Source organism: Mchenga conophoros, linkage group LG19 (assembly GCF_057382185.1).
Source record: "Mchenga conophoros isolate Kocher_MC1m ecotype Shallow Benthic linkage group LG19, M_conophoros_male_GT1.1, whole genome shotgun sequence".
Classification (NCBI taxonomy): Eukaryota; Metazoa; Chordata; class Actinopteri; order Cichliformes; family Cichlidae; genus Mchenga; species Mchenga conophoros.
Genome location: NC_140544.1, coordinates 12,118,177 through 12,137,885, shown reverse-complemented (window position 1 = coordinate 12,137,885; position 19,709 = coordinate 12,118,177). Strand labels below are relative to the sequence as shown.

At 40.9% G+C, this 19,709-nt stretch overlaps 1 protein-coding gene across 5 annotated transcripts in view; it reads right to left on the bottom strand.

The window, feature by feature from the left end:
* Window positions 1-19,709, bottom strand: part of ralgapa2 (Ral GTPase activating protein catalytic subunit alpha 2) — a 94,811-nt gene that overhangs the window by 60,533 nt on the left and 14,569 nt on the right. For all 5 annotated transcript variants that reach the window (XM_085258432.1, XM_085258429.1, XM_085258434.1 and 2 more), the window contains exons 2-16: window positions 17,431-17,541; window positions 17,010-17,059; window positions 9,176-9,233; window positions 7,744-7,787; window positions 7,429-7,609; window positions 7,135-7,250; window positions 6,300-6,438; window positions 4,124-4,332; window positions 3,349-3,588; window positions 2,953-3,135; window positions 2,106-2,240; window positions 1,856-2,004; window positions 1,595-1,706; window positions 1,144-1,381; window positions 601-780 (exon numbers count right to left, since the gene is read on the bottom strand). In XM_085258432.1, the coding sequence (XP_085114558.1) occupies window positions 601-780; window positions 1,144-1,381; window positions 1,595-1,706; window positions 1,856-2,004; window positions 2,106-2,240; window positions 2,953-3,135; window positions 3,349-3,588; window positions 4,124-4,332; window positions 6,300-6,438; window positions 7,135-7,250; window positions 7,429-7,609; window positions 7,744-7,787; window positions 9,176-9,233; window positions 17,010-17,059; window positions 17,431-17,541 (2,145 nt within the window). The remainder of the gene's footprint in view (window positions 1-600; window positions 781-1,143; window positions 1,382-1,594; window positions 1,707-1,855; window positions 2,005-2,105; window positions 2,241-2,952; window positions 3,136-3,348; window positions 3,589-4,123; window positions 4,333-6,299; window positions 6,439-7,134; window positions 7,251-7,428; window positions 7,610-7,743; window positions 7,788-9,175; window positions 9,234-17,009; window positions 17,060-17,430; window positions 17,542-19,709) is intronic.

The following is a 19,709-nucleotide window of genomic DNA, read 5'->3' as shown; positions in this document are numbered from 1 at the left end:
TATAATTAGCCTGCCACTTTCTCATCAGATAAGGGGTGTTTGCAGAGTCCAAAGCTGGCCTCTGACATGCTGTCAGGGGGACTGTGCTGTATGCCTACAATCCAGTTGACATGGAAACATGTTGACACTGGGTAGTGACATGTGAGGGAAACAATAGGTGCCATCTGCTGGCCTCTTTGTCTTTGGTGTCAGGGCTTTCAGAGACACCTGGGCCAGTGTACGCCAGTGTACACACGGACCTGTCTGAAGACTTTCACACACAATAATACTGTCTGATAAACCCTGCGGTCTAAAGTTGTGCTTCAAAGGGTTATCAGTATGGTGTTAGAGACTCACACAAAAGCTGAAGATAATACTCTGTGCGTATGGAACAATGCTTTAAAAAAAACAATAACAACACATTTAAAACAGCTTTGTTTCCTGCTTCTAACGCATCAGCCAAAATGCATCTTAAAAAATGCAATCATAACAAGATAATCTGAGTCATTCTCTTCACCTGTCAGTGCCTTTAATGCTAATGTTTTATATAAAGCCAAGTATTCAATTCATTTTACGTCTGCTTTAAATGTATATGGCTCATACGAGCCACAGCTTACTTACCAGAGGCCTTCTGTCGGACATTGTTCCGGGCCTTCTCCACACCCGGTGCTCCTGAAGTAGTGGCTGAGCGAGTCCTCATGGGCTCCTGTACTGGTGGCCCGCCCTGTTCCCCATGATTCCTCCAGCTCAGGGAGAATGAGCGTGCAACTGCTGCTGCCTTCTGAGAGTCCTGGATCACTCCTGACATACGAGGAACAAAACTTAGTGAGTGCTGAAGTGTTCAAGGGCATTTTGTAATGAACAAAACTAAACATTTAGTTTATTTTAGAGCTGAAAAAACAAGAATGAAAATTAATGGGCCAACCCTTTTTATTTGACTTTAAACAACACAGAGTAGCTGGCAGAATTATCGTTTTAACCTTACATAGGTCACTTTTAAGCATGGCACCTTTAAAACAGGTCAAACAAGTGTACTGAATCGTACTGGTCAGAGTTAGTCAAGCACACAAAGAAAAACAAAAGACAAAAAATAAACCGTGTCATCCTTCCAATCAAATTAAAGCCACTCTAATCTCCTCATCTTTTCCCATTTTGTCCTCTCACCACGTCCTCTCTGCTTCTTCTCCTTCTGTTCACTGAGTTTGTCCAGAGGCAGGTTGGCCATGTCCAGGCCATAAACGGAGCGTGCCAGCACAGCCGTAAGCGAGTCCATGATGCTGGCCCATTCTGTCACCAGCTCCTCCCAGCAGGTAAGAGAGGACAGCACTGCCAGCAGCTCATCCCAAAGCTCCCGGGAGATAAATACGCACAGGTTGGCTCGTACCCACGCCACAATGATGGTCTGGATGCAGGAGGAGAAAAGACATGATGAATTAGCACCAAGTTACACATACAGTGAGACACAAACACGCTGAATATAGAGCAGGCTTGATAGCACGTGTACAAATAAAGACAAATCGCACTGTATTCAGAGCCAAAGAACAGAGGTGATGACAGATCCATCTCTATGACTGCCTGTTTATCAGAGTGTGTAACAAACTAAATGCAACCATACCCTAAAAAGCAAAGATGCTAAACTTTCAGCAAAGCTGTCTTTTCTTTGGTTGTCCTGTGGCCTCTTCATCACAGCCTCTGTGATTCTCAGTAGTACCTGCAACATCTGCTCCCTGCAGAACATGGACAGTAAATAAATTACAATAATGTCAATTGAATTCGATTAAAAAAAAAAAAAAAAAAAAAAAAAGGGATAAAAATCACAAATTTTTTTTTTTTTTTTTTAAATATATAAATTTGCACATCTAAACATACTACTAACCACGTCTGTGTATTCATGGAGTGCTCCATGATCATATGCCGATAGATGCTAAGAACACCCTTGCACACCTCAACCTGATTTTCCAGGAGTTTTGGTACATCCTGGCATGGCTCCAACAGAAACACGTTGGATGAACTGGTCAGAAACACCTGCACGAACGTAAATGTGTGCAAACATAAAGTAATTAAGACAACAACAATACTGGAAAAACACTAATTCCAACCATCAGAGGTTATGAACACAGATATACCTGTAGTGTTGGCTGGATGCCGGCTTTGATGTTCCTGTTCTCCTCCTCGGTGATGAAGCCCTGATTGATGGCACTGCTGAACGAGTAGGTCCTACCCCAGCTGGATGACCGCTTGTGACTGTGACTCTCCATCATCTGGTAGAAGACAAGGCCGGCCAGTCAAATTCACAGTAGACGTAAACTAATTTATTAAGACCGGTTTTTCTATGTATTTGTATACACAAACTGCATGACTAAGGCCAGTTAATCAACGTAAGCTGGTTTTATGCACATAAATGCATCGTATCATTTGCATGTTACACGTTCGTTTTAATGGTCAAAAGGGTTTTAGAGTTTATTTCTCAGTCTGGTGCACCTTTATCATTCTACACCATTAACTGGGGCTCACAATAGGCTGCAGAGACAGGACACTATTTCTGGACGTTTGCATGATCGATACAGGCTGCAGGTAGTTTCTGTGAATAAAAAATAAAGCTGCTAATTGCTTTGAAGTAAAAATATGCACTTTAAATGTTGTGGTAATTAAGTTATTGAGGCATATGATTTATAGGTAGATCAATGTTTACAAATAACAGAAAAGATATGTCTAACAATGAAAGTGAATAACTAATAATATTCTTATTGCATTTCTGATTATTCCAAAATTGTTAGTAATTAAATGTTTTTTTCTGTAAGATTCTCAACTCAAATTGTACCAAGTCTGATACAGGCCTGCAAAAACTACCTGTAAGACGGGTTTTTGAAAGCATGGGGAAAAAAAACAAGGGCATAACTGATTTTTATACAACTTAGTCATTATATATGTGACAGGTTATTGCAAACTTATTCATCTTTCTGCATTACTTACTTGCACGTGCATGTTATTTGTCTCGGTGCTGATAATCTGTTCGGAGCATTCGTCCACTTCATCTTCCCGAGCGGTTCTGTCGGGCTCTGCCATGAAAGAGGGTTTCTCCTGCAGGAGCCACTTCCTGTACACTTTGATGACCTTCCTGGTTGCAGAAGCCTCACAGGATGGCAACAAGAAAGCCTTTGCAAAACAAATTAACAAGAAAGAAAGAAAGAAACCATGGCTCATTAGGATTAAAGTTAGTTTTAAATGTGAATCTGTAATTTAATGAAAAGGCCAGCAGAGGGCGACACAGTCCGTGTTACTGCAGTGCATCTTTGTTAGAGGCATCTTCCAACAGAACAAAATAGAAAATACTGGCAAAGGTTGCAACAGACGACAGAAATACTCCACCTGGTGGAAGATCTCGTTGACGAAGTTCACATTGTCCCGGGTGGAGAGCAGAATGGACTGCACCATGTCATAAACATGGCGGTGCTCCTCCTCAACGCTACACAAACTGGAATCGCTGGCTCGTCGATCTGACAGGGTGCTACTGTTGGAGTGGCTCTTCTCAGGCTCCCCCGCTGGTCCGTTTGCGTCCCCATCTGATGTCTTATCCTTCTCCTGGCTGCTACTGCCTGCAGTGACAGTCTGGAAAACACAGCCAGGAACGAGAGTCCTTCAGTATGCAGTAGGGGGTACCTCCTCACACGGACCACTACAGTCTCCTTCAGCACAGATTACTTGGCTGTTAGTTGTATTTTATAGCATTTTTAAAGGGAAATGAACCACTGTAGTATGTATGCAGCATTTGTCTCTGGATAAATCACATAAAAATCCATTTATTTTCTCCATGACTGATTTAACTCGAAAGTGACAGAACTGTTGCAGTCTGAAATAAAACCTCCATGACTCCTGATCGCCGTCATCACGATTTTATTTCAGCTATAATCTTAGGTTGAATGCTGTATTGCTTGTGAAGCTGTTGATCAACTATGTTTTATATAGAGGTAAAATAACATTTAGGAATGAATAAATGCATGAATATTGTTCAGAAACATAAACCCCAGATGTCTTTATACTACTGCTAAAGATGGTGTGCTACAAAAACATCTGAAGGATAAAGAAGATCTTGGAATAACAGAATGGAGAAAGAAGAAACCAACACAGGGTACTGTGTGTTCACCTGGATGAGTTTGGGAATGACCTCGGTGCCGTTCTTTGCGCTCTGCGCTGAAGCAGCAGTGCTGATGTACTTCTTCTCCAGGAAGAAAGTGACAAGCCAGGTGATGAAGGCCACACGAGGTGCTAGGTACTGATCCCTTGTGCAGAAGGTGCTCTCATTGTTCCGTGTCACTGGCACATACAAGGGTTTTGGTCTGTGGTGGGGGAGGTCTGATGGAGTAACACAGTGGATGAAGAGTTGAGGGCAGAGGGGCGGTTAAAAATGGAAAACAGTGGGAGAAAAAGACAAAGATAATAAAGATTAAATGAGTGGCTGTGGTGAAGTCAGAGTTTTTCCCACTAAATCAAATTGTTCATTTAAATGATTATGGAATCTTGAAACAGGATATGATTTCATCATTTCCTGTATTTCATGAAACTGCTGCTCACGAGTAAAGCCGTCACTGTTTTTATTAAGGAAACTATTTTCTGCACACTTATCTTATTTTCTGTGTTACGGGAAAGTAATAAGTAAAGAAAGAGTAGCTGATGTACACTGTGTGCAACTTGAGAGAATACTCCTTTTGTAAATAAACATACTAAAACATACAAACCGGATTCCAAAAAAGTTAGGACACTAAACAAATTGTGAATAAAAACTGAATGCAACGATGTGGGGATGGCAAATGTCAATATTTTATTCAGAATAGAACATAAATCACGGAACAAAAGTTGAAACTGAGAAGACTGATAATTTTAAGGGAAAAATATGGTGATTCAAAATGTCATGGTGTCAACAAATCCCCAAAAAGTTGGGACAAGGCCATTTTCACCACTGTGTGGCATCTCCCCTTCTTCTTACAACACTCAGACGTCTGGGGACCGAGGAGACCAGTTTCTCAAGTTTAGAAATAGGAATGCTCTCCCATTCTTGTCTAATACAGGCCTCTAACTGTATTATCGTCTTGGGCCTTCTTTGTCGCACCTTCCTCTTTATGATGCGCCAAATGTTCTCTATAGGTGAAAGATCTGGACTGCAGACTGGCCATTTCAGTACCCGGATCCTTCTCCTACGCAGCCATGATGTTGTGATTGATGCAGAATGTGGTCTGGCATTATCTTGTTGAAAAATTAAGGGTCTTCCCTGAAAGAGATGACGTCTGGATGGGAGCATATGTTGTTCTAGAACCTGAATGTATTTTTCTGCATTGATGGTGCCTTTCCAGACATGCAAGCTGCCCATGCCACATGCACCCATGCAACCCCATACCATCAGAGATGCAGGCTTCTGAACTGAGTGTTGATAACAACTTGGGTTGTTCTTGTCCTCTTTGGTCCTGATGACATGGCGTCCCACATTTCCAAAAACAACTTCCAATCGTGACTCGTCTGACCACAGAACAGTCTTCCATTTTGCCACACTCCATTTTACATGATCCCTGGCCCAGTGAAAACGCCTGAGCTTGTGGATCTTGCTTAGAAATGGCTTCTTCTTTGCACTGTAGAGTTTCAGCTGGCAACAGTGGATGGCACAGTGGATTGTGTTCACTGACAATGGTTTCTGGAAGTATTCCTGAGCCCATTCTGTGATTTCCTTTCCTGTTTGTGGTGCAGTGTCGTTTAAGGGCCCGGAGATCACGGGCATCCAGTAAGGGTTTACGCCCTTGACCCTTACGCACAGAGATTGTCCCAGATTCTCTGGATGTTCGGATGATGTTATGCACAGTTGATGATGATAACTACAAAGTCTTTGCAATTTTTCGCTAGGTAACACCTTTCTGATATTGCTCCACTATCTTTCTGCGCAACATTGTGGGAATTGATGATCCTCTACCCATCTTGGCTTCTGAGAGACACAATCGTGTTGCCAATTAACGTAATTAGTGTTAATTGGTCTTCCAGCTCTTCGTTATGCTCAAATTTACTTTTTCCAGCCTCTTATTGCTACTTGTCCCAACTTTTTTGGGATTTGTTGACACCGTGAAATTTTGAATCAATATCTTTTTCCTTTCAAATAATACATTTTCTCGGATTGAACTTTTGATCTGTCATCTACGTTCTATTCTGAATAAAATATTGACATTTGCCATCTCCACATCATTGCATTCAGTTTTTATTCACAATTTGTTTGGTGTCCCAACTTTTTTGGAATCCGGTTTGTAATATATACAGTGCATAGTTTGGGTTTGTGGGCTTACCTAATAAAGGCTTGTAGAGGTTTGTGAGCTTGGTGAAGGAGGGAAATAAGTGTGGAAGGTAGTACTTCTTGAACAGGGTGAAGAGAAACCTGAAGCCTGTGTCCTGGTTCTCTTTGTTCTTCCATTCTAAACTGGATGCCTGGCAGACAGACAGCACAATAAGGCAGACAAGGTCAGGCTACAGAGAGAGGAGATGCTTCCTACATCACAGCGACAGTATATTGTTTGCAACACAATAGCATGAAGGTTCCTCTAAGATTAAAAAAAAAAAAAAAAAAAAGTACATAGACATAAACTGTTAGATCTGAGGCCAAATATGATGAAAAACTTTAGACTTAACAACTGAATTTACTTTTTATCTTACAGTGGCACAATACATGGAGGAGACCCAATCATGAAAACAAATGAAAGATGAAGCCAGAACAGAGTATGTTCACATTTGTTGAGCACTTCCATCACACGGCTGTCTATTAAAGACAGAAAAAGCATTTGCACATAAAAGGCATTTAATTTAAGTATGCAAGTGCATTTGCGCAAATTTTATAACACAACTTAATCTAGTCACTGAAAATGTTTGTGTCTGAGGAACTAACTGTACAGAACATGAGGAATTAATAGTTTAGCTGCTGACTTCATAAAACGTGCTGGGTTAAAGCTGATATTTTCATGATGAAAGAAATACTCAACTAAAATACTTTATCTAACAGTATTAGAAGGAACCCCAACAACAAGTGGGGTAAAGCAGCCATCAAGCACATCCAAGAATATCCTGCAGGCAGGGTTAGTTATGATAACATTACTATTCTTGCTGCTGTCAGACAAAGTGAGTTATTACCTGGATGACCATGTACTTAAGCAGTATTTCTAGGATATAACAGGTCAGGTCATCTGCAGCTTTTTCACCTGCCACAGCTGGAACCAGTGGGGTGATCTCCTCAGGCACCACCTTGGCTGCTCAAATCAACAGAAAGAAAGGACCCGAGTTAATGACAGAAAATAAACCTACCCAGTATTATAACTGGGTACTTTACATAATTTCAGTGGCAATCCTAAGCATGTACAAATGTAATAAAATCTATGGTCATTTAAATGTGAATACATAATGTGTAATGTGCTACTCTTTTCTCACCATCTGGGGGGTTGGAGAAAGGGTTGTAAATGATGGTGTCGAGGGTGCACGGCCCTCTGGAGGAGGGCACAGCGGGGAATCCTGGCACCAGACAGGCAAAGATGAGGAACTGCTCCTCTGCACAGTGGTCCCTTAGGGCCTGCAGCCACAGCAGGAAGAGACGGATCCCCTCACAGCGAATCTAGAAAGCGGGAGAAAAGGTCATTTTTATGCATATTCAAAAGGAGGCTAATTTTAACAATCCATTCAACTAAAAAAATATGTTCAGTCCATCTTTGTGTGCCAAGATTTTAAAAGCTCAAATTGGGCACTTACTTTGAATGAATTTCCAGTGTGCAGAAGCTTTTTGAGAATAGAACCTGGAGGATAGAAAACGTGACAACGGTCAAAAACCGCTATTCAAATTTTCTTCTGCACAACAAGGAAAGAGACAAACCGCACAAAGCTGTCATCTCGACTCAGAAGAATTGACCTTGATGGGTGGTCTTGACAAACTAGTGGGTAGAGTGGCAAGGCTTCATATTTTCCTGATGAAAATTAACACGAGTTGGCAGCGACACACATTTATGAAGCCAATCTGGTTCCACTGTAATCAAATGAGACATCGGTCTGATTGCTAAATATCTCGGGAGGAAGAGCTCTGCATGTCTGTGCGTGCGTGATTTAGGACATGCTCTTGACAGGCAGCAGTCTCTTTTGAGGACGTTGTGGGCTGGAAAACACTTTGACTGGTCCTAATATTGATTTTAAGGTGATGATTAAGATTAAGAATCGGGTTTTGTTAGTGTAAAAGCCAAACCGCTGAACAGGTGTCTTAAAGTCCTGATCAACAGGCCCTTACTGAGGGAGCTTTTGTCTGGTCTTCTCATCAGAATACTGAACACGAAAGCACAGAGCAATCCTTTCATGGGTTGTGGGCTGGGGACAGAAGGATAACAAAAAGCTGTGCACATTTCCTTCAGCATCTTAAAGGTACGAGTGAAGTACCTGTGACCCTGCATCTCCAAACTAAAAGGCCAAAACCACCAAGTCATTAATGTAATTCTTGAGCTACTCTACCCACCACAAAGAATATGTCGCAAGGTGCTGTATTTCCATTAGTAACGGTTCTGGATACAGCACACTAAAAATTATGTGAAAGAAAAAGTTAACCAGGCTGAAGTACACATATAACAGCACTGGATCTTGACCAGTGACACCTGAACTGATGTGTGGAAAAAAAAAAAATTCTATGCGAGTGCAAGAAAGGCTAAGAGGAAGCTTTAAACCTGCGCGGATTTGTGATCCAGATGGACAAAAATGGTAAATATGTCTGGGACATCCACCCAAAGATAAGTGTTGATATTTAAAATTACAAGCCTGGGGAGGGGGAAGGCAAATCTGCAACAGTGATCTCAACCTGGACTGTTTAGCTGCCAACGGCTGACGAAAAACAGTTATAATTGGGGTTATCGCTTCTTGCAAGGGTTTTCCTTTTTTGTGCAGGACTGAAATCATGCATAATTCAATTACTTATTTGCATTTCAAATGAAGTGTTAATTTGCATTTCCCATTTACATCCCCTTCTCAGACTAATTATTTCCTCCTCATTATTAAAGGTTAAGGCTTGGTCCTGGTGACATTTTTTTGTCCTTAAGTGTAAAGAAATACAAAGCGTACACCTACCTGTCAGTTGTTACAAAGAAAACGGTTACAATTCAAGCAAGTGCAAAATGTTTGATAAAGTGGAAAAACGTTACGTGCATACCTATACTGTGAAACTGCCATCTGTTGTAGAGCTTCTCAGGCAGATTCTGCAGGATTTTCTGATGAAAAACAGGACATGTCATGATTAGCTTTAGAGGAGTGATTAGAGTGGTAGAGAACAGTACCTGCGTCAGCTGTGACAAACAATTCTGGTAGCTAGCTGATGAATGACAAATTGGGGAAAACACCCATTTATTCCAGTTATGTTTTCTGGATTTCTAAAACAAATAATTCTTTGCTGAATTTACGCATGCTACAAACTTTACCAGAGTCATTTAGACAGCCGTTAGCACATGATTCTCCTTATGGGGACCTGATATGTTTAATATGCTGCTGAGAGTATAGCCCAGAAGAAGCGTATAGTATAGCTTTTGTTTTGGAAAGAGACATTTCTCTGTAACAAACTCTTTTCCAAGATGAGTGATTTCTCGATCAGAGATTTATTATTTTATCCCTTTGTTGTTTCAGCAACATTACATTTAAAAACTGTACGTTTGTGTTAAAATATATATTTATAATTTTAATAAATGACAAATTAAAAAGGCATGAACCTTTTTTTTTTAATCGAAAAAAATATCGAACTGTGACACCAAAGTATCGTACCGAACCGTGAATTTTGTGTATTGTTGCACCCCTAATATATACACACATATATATTTATTTAAGCAATGCCCTCTCTCTCCACTTTGCCTAGCCTGTCAGTGAAACCCCGTGACCCGACACAGCACTCATCACCTCACCAACAACAGTTTTACAACTCAATTAGCGAGCTCTAACCTTTGAGCAGACTATCATTATTCCTCAATGCAGCGACCCGTTAACTGGGTCCCTCTGGAAAAATGAAAAAAATGCCCCGAGTCTGCAGATGTGTGCGGCTGTGCACATGCGGCTAGTTAACAGTCAGTTCATTGCGAGCAACTAATGCTCCAATGACTCACTTCTCATCAAATCCTAATGACTGACCCAGAAAGACTTCATGATTGCAATGCAGAGGTCAAGCCTGTCCTTTACTGCTTTACGTATGCAGCTCTGACCCACTCAACCAGACAACCGATGGTGGTCAGCATGATAAAAAGCTCATCTGGTCTTGAGTGCACGAAACAGAGGCGAGAGAAGGAAAGTGAGCATGCCAGGAAAGAAATGGCAAATATTAGTCTCCTATAGTAACAGATATGAACAGTGGAAAAGAAACTTGGCACTGAAACAGAAACTGGCAGGATAAAAAAAACTCACATAACACTGGTCTGACAAATGGTATGAGCTTTATCTTTACCCTGTGCTTTGCCGCATTATGCTGAGAGCTGTGGTGGCCCACAAGTCATCTCAGGCTTTGAGTGTCTCCGTTTGTCAACAACTTCCTTCTTCCCTTATCTTTAACTTTCCCTTCTTGTCCTCTGAGACTAAATCCCCGTCATTATCAGTGACAGCAGAGAAACTGAAAGGCATACATCACTTTAAGGGGGCGCTGGATGACTATCTGTGCCATTCAACTTCTTTCTGATCCCCAGACTCGATAATATGCGTGTACAGGCGTGTGGCTGCACCTTGGTATTGATCCCAAGTGGGATTATTACATCTCCGCAAAGGCTGTGCTGGCCACCTTCATTTTGTCTCCTTATGCCAGTAGAGACATTATGCTAGTCGGTAGCACAGCAGGGTAGCCAGCTTAAGCCTTGTGTGTGTGCGTGCACACAGTAACACTGTCTCTTCACAGAGCATTAGGAAGGGAGAGTGGGAATGAGGTGGAGAAGCTAGCTCAGAAAAACTCCCTGTGGAGCTGGAATGGCGGCCGCAACAATGAAGAATTTACCGGCTGATACAAGGCGAATACAAAATCTGCAGGACTGGATGTTGTTGGAGTTACACTAATCTGCAGCCATACTCCAGCATAAATATAAGGGCATTATTGTGGTCCAACAGCAGCCTTAACACATTTACATGATCCGTACTTAGATTTCCAGCAGTAGAGCCTGAACATGACACAGAATATGCTGCTTACAGATGTGGTCTACAAGGGCTTCTAGCACCAATCACAATGCAATGCTTTTAGATGAAATGTTGTACTTTGCATATTGTTTGGGATTTCTGGCAATCATAGAGATGAATATAGCATATATGGAGGAAGGACCAAACACACTAGAGACATAACGAACTAATCTACCTTAAACTGCAGTCAAGGACGTGCAATAATGAGAAAACCAGACAAAACAGGCAAAACTCAAATTATAACACAGAGTAAGCAGTGTAGGAAATAAAGTGCAATGTATAGTGCTTGCATTCAATCAACCAAAAGCGGGCCCTGGGATTACAAACACTTATAGATGAAAAGCACAGAGAGAAGACGTCAGTTACACACACCTGCTTTGCTTATGCCACAACAGTGTGAGCCACGTAAGACTGAACAGAAATTTGACTAACATGCAAATTAAACCAAGTAAAATATACAAAACTCCAATTAAATGGTGCTTTAAGCCCAAAACACTTGTTTTTATTCTTTGTTTTTAAGAAGAACACCAAAAATATGGGAACAGTGTTACAAAACTGTTTTAATTCCCCTCTGTGGCCAGTAGATGGCAGCAACAGCACATGAGACTCCTTCAGCGCCTTAACACCAGCTTCTCATCCATCTGCTACACCTTCCTCTTTGGTTGGCAAAGCCAAGCTACAGCATTCTAGGGTCCGTTTTAAAAACTCTTCTTAATCAGGTTACGTACTAGTGACAAAAATGTTCCTATCTGTAATATTCTGGACCAACGCACAGATCATCAAGATTCATCTGCTGCTCCCCTGTGCAACCCCAAGCTACACTTTGTACATTTGCATTATGCATAACCAGTGAGGGTCCAATGGGTAAACTGCCAGTCAAGAAGAATTAGACTGTAAAACAAATCATGTAACTAAATGGCCCTGAGCACATTTTTTTTATTAGAAGCGTTAGCCGAGGTTTAGAGGAACAAAGAATATGAAGCAATTACACAAGGCCGAACAGAACTATAGATGGCTGCTCATGATAGAGACTTAAACTATGTAATTAATTACTAATTACACACCTGGGCATTTAAAAACATGCAGGTCAAAATAAATCATATGCTACGGCTGACATGAATAAATCTCAGTTTAACCTCAGAGATCTCTCTTCTCTCAGAGTCTTTTTTTTCTGCTTGATACTTGTTTTAGTGTGTTGCCATTTTGGCTGATACTATTCCTATAAAAAAAAGATTTCTCTCAGTCTGTGATCTCCAAAAACAAAAAACTATACAAAAATAGATTTATTTTGTTTATTAAAAAGTCAGTAAGTTAAGTCTCAGATCTAGATGGGGCAGCTTGACAGAGAGGATAACAAGGGGAATTCAGCCTGCTGACTCAGGTCCAGATGGCACTTGACATGTCAGGGTGAGGTCACGGAGTTTCAGGGGTCCCAAAGCTGTCCCTTAACCTGTTCCATAACCACAGCGGCACCAGTGTTCAATGCCACTGTTGTCAGTGAGAAGTCATCTCCAGTAATACAGGCGCATAAACAAACTCTTCCCCTGAGGCCTGAGAAGCTGGTTCTGGTCTTGTGACAGCAGAAAACAGAAAGAGGTCTCACGCTGGCTGTAAAACTCATTCTTTATAGTATCCTTCTACTGTGCAGCAGCAAGAAAGAGAAATGAATTACATGTAGAAAAATATTTTCTCAAACACCAACTCTTGGCTCTAATTAGCTGATATCTGATTAGCAAATAAACAATTTACGACTGCAGCTTGCAAACCAAGAATGAAAACTAAAGACATGAACACATGTCATTACAAAACAAAAAACAAAAATCACAAAAACACGAATAAAACGACTACATGACAATAAAAAAGAAGCCCTCCTTCCTTAACTTTCTGCACTCAAATCAGAAAGTAATGAACTAAACAAGCACACTTAACTTCACTGATCAACCTCACAACCTCTGTCACATGTGTCAAATTTGGCTCTTTGTTGATCGCTAAAGGTTGTTAATAACTCTTGGCCAATCAGCAACAATGTGCGTCTCACGCACAGGTCACCTGACGAGACAGGTGGTTCTCCACAGCAGCTGGGTGCCAACAGGTTAAGACAGAGATTGAAAACCATGAATCTTTACCGAATGTAAAGAGAAGCCTGTTTATCCTTTTGGCACAAGTTTTTATTTTATAAAAAAAAGAGGAAAAGAAATTTTGTCCTTCATGTCTGAATCCATGTACAACACAGATATGGAGACACATCCATGCATCTACAGCAGATTGTGTGTCTTTGAAAGGCACATTGTGCTCACAGGGATGGAGCTATAAGGGAGTTTTATATTAAATTTTACATCTGTGTGCAGCCACTAGCCTACCAGCAGAACTGTAATTAGAATGTATTGTTTTGCTTGACCTTATTTTATAAAGGCTAATAAGATTTTTTGTGGACATGTTCGCATGCAAAAGGCCACTCCAAACAAATTAATTTATTTGATTTAATTAATTGAAGTACAACAATAAACTCTATATGCCTGGCCCTGACGCAACACTCATTTTCCCCAGTGAATTTTTGGGAAACGGCTCCTCAATTCAGATTTCCCGACTCTGAGCAGACAAACCCCGAGTTAGCAATCCAAGATGGCGGCAGTGAATGTAAACAGTTGTGAAACTGTAAACCTTTGAATCTGTACTGCCACTGTTGTGTATTTGTGACTTAGTAAAGAAGCCATACACAGAGCACTGACCAACATACCTGGAACGTGGCCTCTTTGTTGGTCAGTCTGTAGGAAGAACCAGTACCAACCCCTGCTGGCCTCAGGGATTGGTATTGGTTGGTGTGCATGCTGCCGGCTGTAACCCATAATTCCCTTCAGGATTAATAAAGTATTTCTGATTCTGATTAAACTACCCAAATGAACTGCAATTTAAAAAAAAAAAAAAAAAAAAAGCATGATTACTAAATCTATAGTAGTTTACCCTCTTTCATTGATTGTGATACTGGTGAGGTTTTAGGTTTAGGTTGTGCACAAACTGCCTCAGATTTCTGCAGCTGAACAGCCCATAGGTTTCATGATTCCCACCTGCCCATTTCCAATTTCACTCTCACACAGAGGATAGTTTCTTCTGTGTGAATTTACAGCTGTTCAATGTTCTGTCCATGTTCTATGACAACCATCACATTGACTTCATCACATTTGTTTCTGTGTATTTGTTGCTAATGTGCCTGATTTGTATGGGAGTTACTGCCTAGGAATCAACTAACCATCAATCACCTTGGAAGTCTCCACTGAATTTGTCATTTGCAGGAACAGATAATGATTAAAGTGCAGCAGATGTTAATGGCTAGGCAGTGGAGTATTTTCACATTTCGATCAATAAATTCAGAACTTCTAATCAAACTAAGTGTTCGCTCTCTCAAGCTGTGAATGACTAGAAAAACTGCTAACGTTACTTCAAGCCTCCGCCTACACGGTCAAAGGAGCCAAACACAGTTTTTTCTGCGGATGTTATACACTGAAAACTTTTCGTTTGAATTATTTTTAACAGCATGTATCATAGCAACACGTATTCAAAAACATAAAACATGTTTTAACATAAAACACAAACAGTTGCCAAGAGAGTTCAAAGCCTTGTGGTCATACTAAGGCAATCCTTTGATTCAACATTGACTAACTATTAAAGTTAAACAAAATAAATAAATGTTATGTCGCTTTTTATGGGGTAAAATCTTTAATCAATATCAAAATAAAAGATGCTGAGAACACGACTGCATCCTCAGAAATGTGGTTGCATTCCCATAAAGACTGCCATGGTATGATGCCTCTGTGGAAGCAGACAAAGAAAACCTGGAAGGGAGTGATGGCTGCTGGTGGGATGGGGGGGTGGAGTGGACCAGCACAGTTTAGGCAGAGGAACAAAAGATTACCCCCTCTAGACAGCCATTACTCAAACGGGCCCAGCATGGGAGATCATGCTCCCCCACAGCAACTCATGAAAAAGGGGTTGCATACCTCATCATGACAGCAAAGTAATCCCCACATAGCCAGCTCGAAGGAAACAAACTGGGGACGTGGACTGTATATATCAGGCAGATGTGAGGGACAGGTGAGAGCGTGAGGGACTACGTTTCACATTCCTGAAGAGAGGAGTGTAAACGGGGTTCTCCAGGGAAACTCATACAAAGAACATGAGAAGTGATGTTGAGATGTCCTGTTCTTCTTACCCTGTCATACAGCATTAAAGTGTGACTCTAAGCACTGTGCTGCAAACTTGCTTTTGTCCCAGCCATTATCCACTCGTAGGCCACGCTACAAAATCCTCTGACACTTGCTGGACAAAAGCTGCCATGTTTTGGCCGGGCGATTCCCATCACTTATGTTAACAATGGCCGTTTACACAAAGTATTATCCTGCACTGAGAGAAGGTGTATGACACACGTGGCATAAATGTAAAATTCCCATAAGAAATATATTACATTACTGTGCTTGTTGTAGAAATAATTTATGAGGGAGCAAAATGCCATTGCCTCGAAACACTGTTTTAATTAATTTTCTGCTGCACTGCCACATCTTTCGTTGCATAATATTACACATTTTCTTCAAGTATGCATGTTCGAAGTACATGCACTGATATCACATTGACGAAAAAATTCTTAATGTAATGTGGTGTGACGAGAATGTCCACACAGTGCAGCACAGCTCAGGATCAAGGCAACCCTGTATCTGTCCTGCCCACATTAGTCAAAGCAAGCTTATCTTCTCAGTGCATGGGTAAAAGCACACAGCGTCACAGGCAGGGGCTAAAAGGGGAAAAATGAGGGTTAAGCTGCTTTCAATATTAGTTCTCTCTGAAAAGATGACTCCATAAATATGTAGAAGCCATGAATCCAGGCTTTATTTACAGGTCAAATGACTGGATGTGTGCAGACAGACACTGTGGGTTTCTAGGTAAAGAATAGAGAGAACTGAATGGAAATGTTGAACTGAATGATAACATTTTTCTGTTTTGATCAGAAAATAATTTCTGGTATGATCTGCAGGAGAGGGGCATCGGCACAAGTGTTAATTCTAAAGAAGATTGACAGACTGAAAGAACACCAGCAGGAAAAACGATGAGCAGCCAGACACATAGGGAAGCATTTCAGAGCATGCATGAAGTACACGATGCATCACCCAGACAGCACCGAAAACGTAATGTGATTACACGAAAACACTGAGCCCAATTTGCATTTGATATGCCCGACTAAAAAAAACCCAAAAAAAACCAAACCCAAAAAACCCCAACAACATAGTAATCCATCGCTCAAGACAGACTATAGCAGTTAAGAATCCTTGGCAGCGCTTCCCTAGCTGTGACTTGGTGTAATTTAAGGAACCCCCTGATACTGCTCCCAGGTGATGACAAAATTTAGGGCAAGGCATACTGTACCAAAAGAGACAAACAGACTGCCCCACAATTTGATCTGCTGCCATCCTAACAGCCCTGCCCTGAGCAAATGTAACCGGAGAGCTCACTGTTTGTATTGGAAACTCGAGCTGCCTTTGCAGTCAGGTGGAAAAACAAGGTAGGGGACTTTAACCTGCATGTGCAACATAAAAGTGCTCAGCAAAAACAGAGGGAGGGGCTAGAGAGCCAACAGCATGCTGTGCATGCAGAGATGAAACACACCTCTGATTTGCATGCACGCCTGGATTTTAAAAACAAGTGGACTGAATGGCAGCGTAACAATGAGGCCTTAGAACAACCTGCTATTGATCTACAGACTCTATGAAGTGAATTCAGGACGTAGCAGGTGATTCTACTCCCCGAGTTTACCTGGAAATACCAGCTGGAGATATCAACATAAAAAACAACAGAGCACTTACTTCAAAAATAAAGAGGATAGAGTCCAGCTCCTCCCTTTGAGATTTGTTCCCTGAAGCACAAAGAATACACGCTTAGTACAAAGTTTTTAAAACATTTTACCTGAAGCTATGCTGCATAGAGCTTCATCAATAATGCAAAAATAATATGGGCCATTGCATAAACATTCATTTAAATGAACGTGTATGACCATGAGACCGCAGTCCCAGTGGGAATGAATGAAGGCAAGCTCAATCCACTCAGTTACACTAAACATAATCAGATTGATTCTCTAAGTACCGCTGCTCTGGAAATGTGGGGCAAACGGAAAATAACCTTTGCTGTAGCACAGAGGGCAAAGAGAGGGTTAATTATTGAACCGACACTGACAGCAGCAGCTAAATAGTTCATGTGCAGTTTATTACAAAAAAAGCTTTTACTCACCTTTTTGTTTTAAGTTGCTTTCCAGTGTAATGAAATTTTCATAGAAGATAAAATAAATCTGAGAACTGTTGCTCTCAAAGAATGTCTTCAACTCACTCTTGTCAATGATATCTGGGGGAAAAGAAAAAGAAACTCAATCAACTTTAGTCAGTGAGAATATAAAATAATAATTAAATAAAAAAGAACATAAATCACTTTTATTCAACAGTGTATTCAACGTTCAAGGTTTGTTAATGTAGAGATTTTCCCCTGTAGTCTGTTTTGAGAAACCTGGATGCTTTAATGTTGTCTGTGTGACACTAATCACAGGAGTGACAGTGAGTTCCCATTAGTTCCCCATTTAAACAGAAAACTACATACATTTTAAAACAAAGCAAATTGCTTCACTTCCTTAAGCAGTGTAACTTCTCCCACTCCTCACCTGTAGCCACGGGAGAGAACTGTTTTTTTTGGGGACGTTGAGAAACTTTTTACCCCGATCTACAATTTCACAATTTGAAAAGTGAAAGATTTCTAAATGATGCTTTTACTGTGAAATGTGCATTTTATCCAACAAAGACACAATTTTTGTATTGTTGCCTCTGTGGTGGCGCACAGAGGCACATCCGTGCATTGGTACATAAATTATAATAAGTAACTAATAAGTAATACATGTTAAGCTGGCACTACAATGAATAGACCGATTCCGGTGCCACCATGTTGCACCTCAACCGACTACAGTGGTCCTTCTGCTCTGGAGCCTCAGCCTGGTACAAGGTTCTGGTTAGCTTGCAATCAATCTCCTAAACAGAAGGCAAACAAGCTGCAGTCCATCACAGTGAAATGGATGCCGTCTAATAAATTCATCCACCCATCCAACCGCTTATTTAACTCAATCCATCTCAGCAGTTATGGTGCAAAAGGCGCAGTGAACCACGCACCGGTCCACTGAGATCTGGCAGAGGGACAGAGAACCTTACCTTCTCCCATATACATGCACCTATGGCTAATTAACCTAAAATGCCTTTGGGAGAGAACCAGAGTACTCAGAAGGTCCCACAGGCACAGGGAGAACACAGAAACTCTACACATAAAGGGCCCAGTCGACTAGGAGGTGCAAACCCAGAACCTTATTGTGAGGAATCACTTTAAGGTTCTGCTTAAGCTAAACGAGTCGCAAAATATACTTTTTGTAGCTCCCAAAGGCAAAGTCCATGTGAGGAATACAATGCAAAGCTAAGAGCACTTAATCTAAAGAATGGTAGTCACAGTTTAACATGGAGACAAAACATACTTGCAAACCAAATAAATGTTAAAGAAAATATCAGTTTGTGATTTTTTCCCCTTTTGTTTCCTTCTGTTTTTTCAAGATTGCAAAACTCTCAGACAATATGAGGCCATTGTTTCAGTTACTGCTGTGATGAAAGTCTCCTCCATGTTTCAGCCAGTAATACTTTGAGTTCATCTACACTGGAGGATGAATAAATGAGATGACTTTTTTCCTCCATGCCATCCAATAGGGCTCTTTGGGATTTAGGTCAGCACTCAGGAAGTGCTATTGTAAGACAGATTTTCTCCTGGGCAAAAATACACTTTAACAGGCAGCTGGGATGCTGGAAGAGACACCTCTGCTTGATATTTAACTAATACACATGTTTAAGCTTCCTCAAGCATTAATCTATCTATATTTATTTACAGCTGTGGTAAATGTGTTTTTCAATGCATTAAATAGCAGTTTAGTCACACACACACACACACACTGTTGAAAACTATAATTTCCCCATATACATTTCCCAAAAATGATTCCTGGCAAAACAGAGCAATTAAGCTTCACCTTCTGTTCCAATTCTCCCTCTACTAAATGGCAAATTGGAAAACTCCCAGAAGCTGTCCAACTCCCGGGGACTGCTGGAATGATGAATTACGTGACAAAGACAAAGCTTTGCCCTGAGATCAAAGCAGGGATAATGAAGATGCATGATGAGAAAACTGAGTCAAAGTAATGAGTGTTTTACATTTTTAGCCTCGATTTAGGAAAAAATAAATAATCATGTCATCATGGGTGAATCCCTAGTGACGCTGCTGTTTGACAGTTAGATGTATAATGTAACGACTAATTGGTGACACACAGTGAGATGACACCGACTTTCTACCCGACCCAGTTTTACTACCATCAATGCTTTACAGTTACCTTAGCTTGCCCATAATTACTGTAGACTAACAAAACTACCTGATGATATCCGCAGATAGGCAACCTCCCTGCCAGCCAGCAGCTAGCAATTTAAATCAGTGTAATGCAG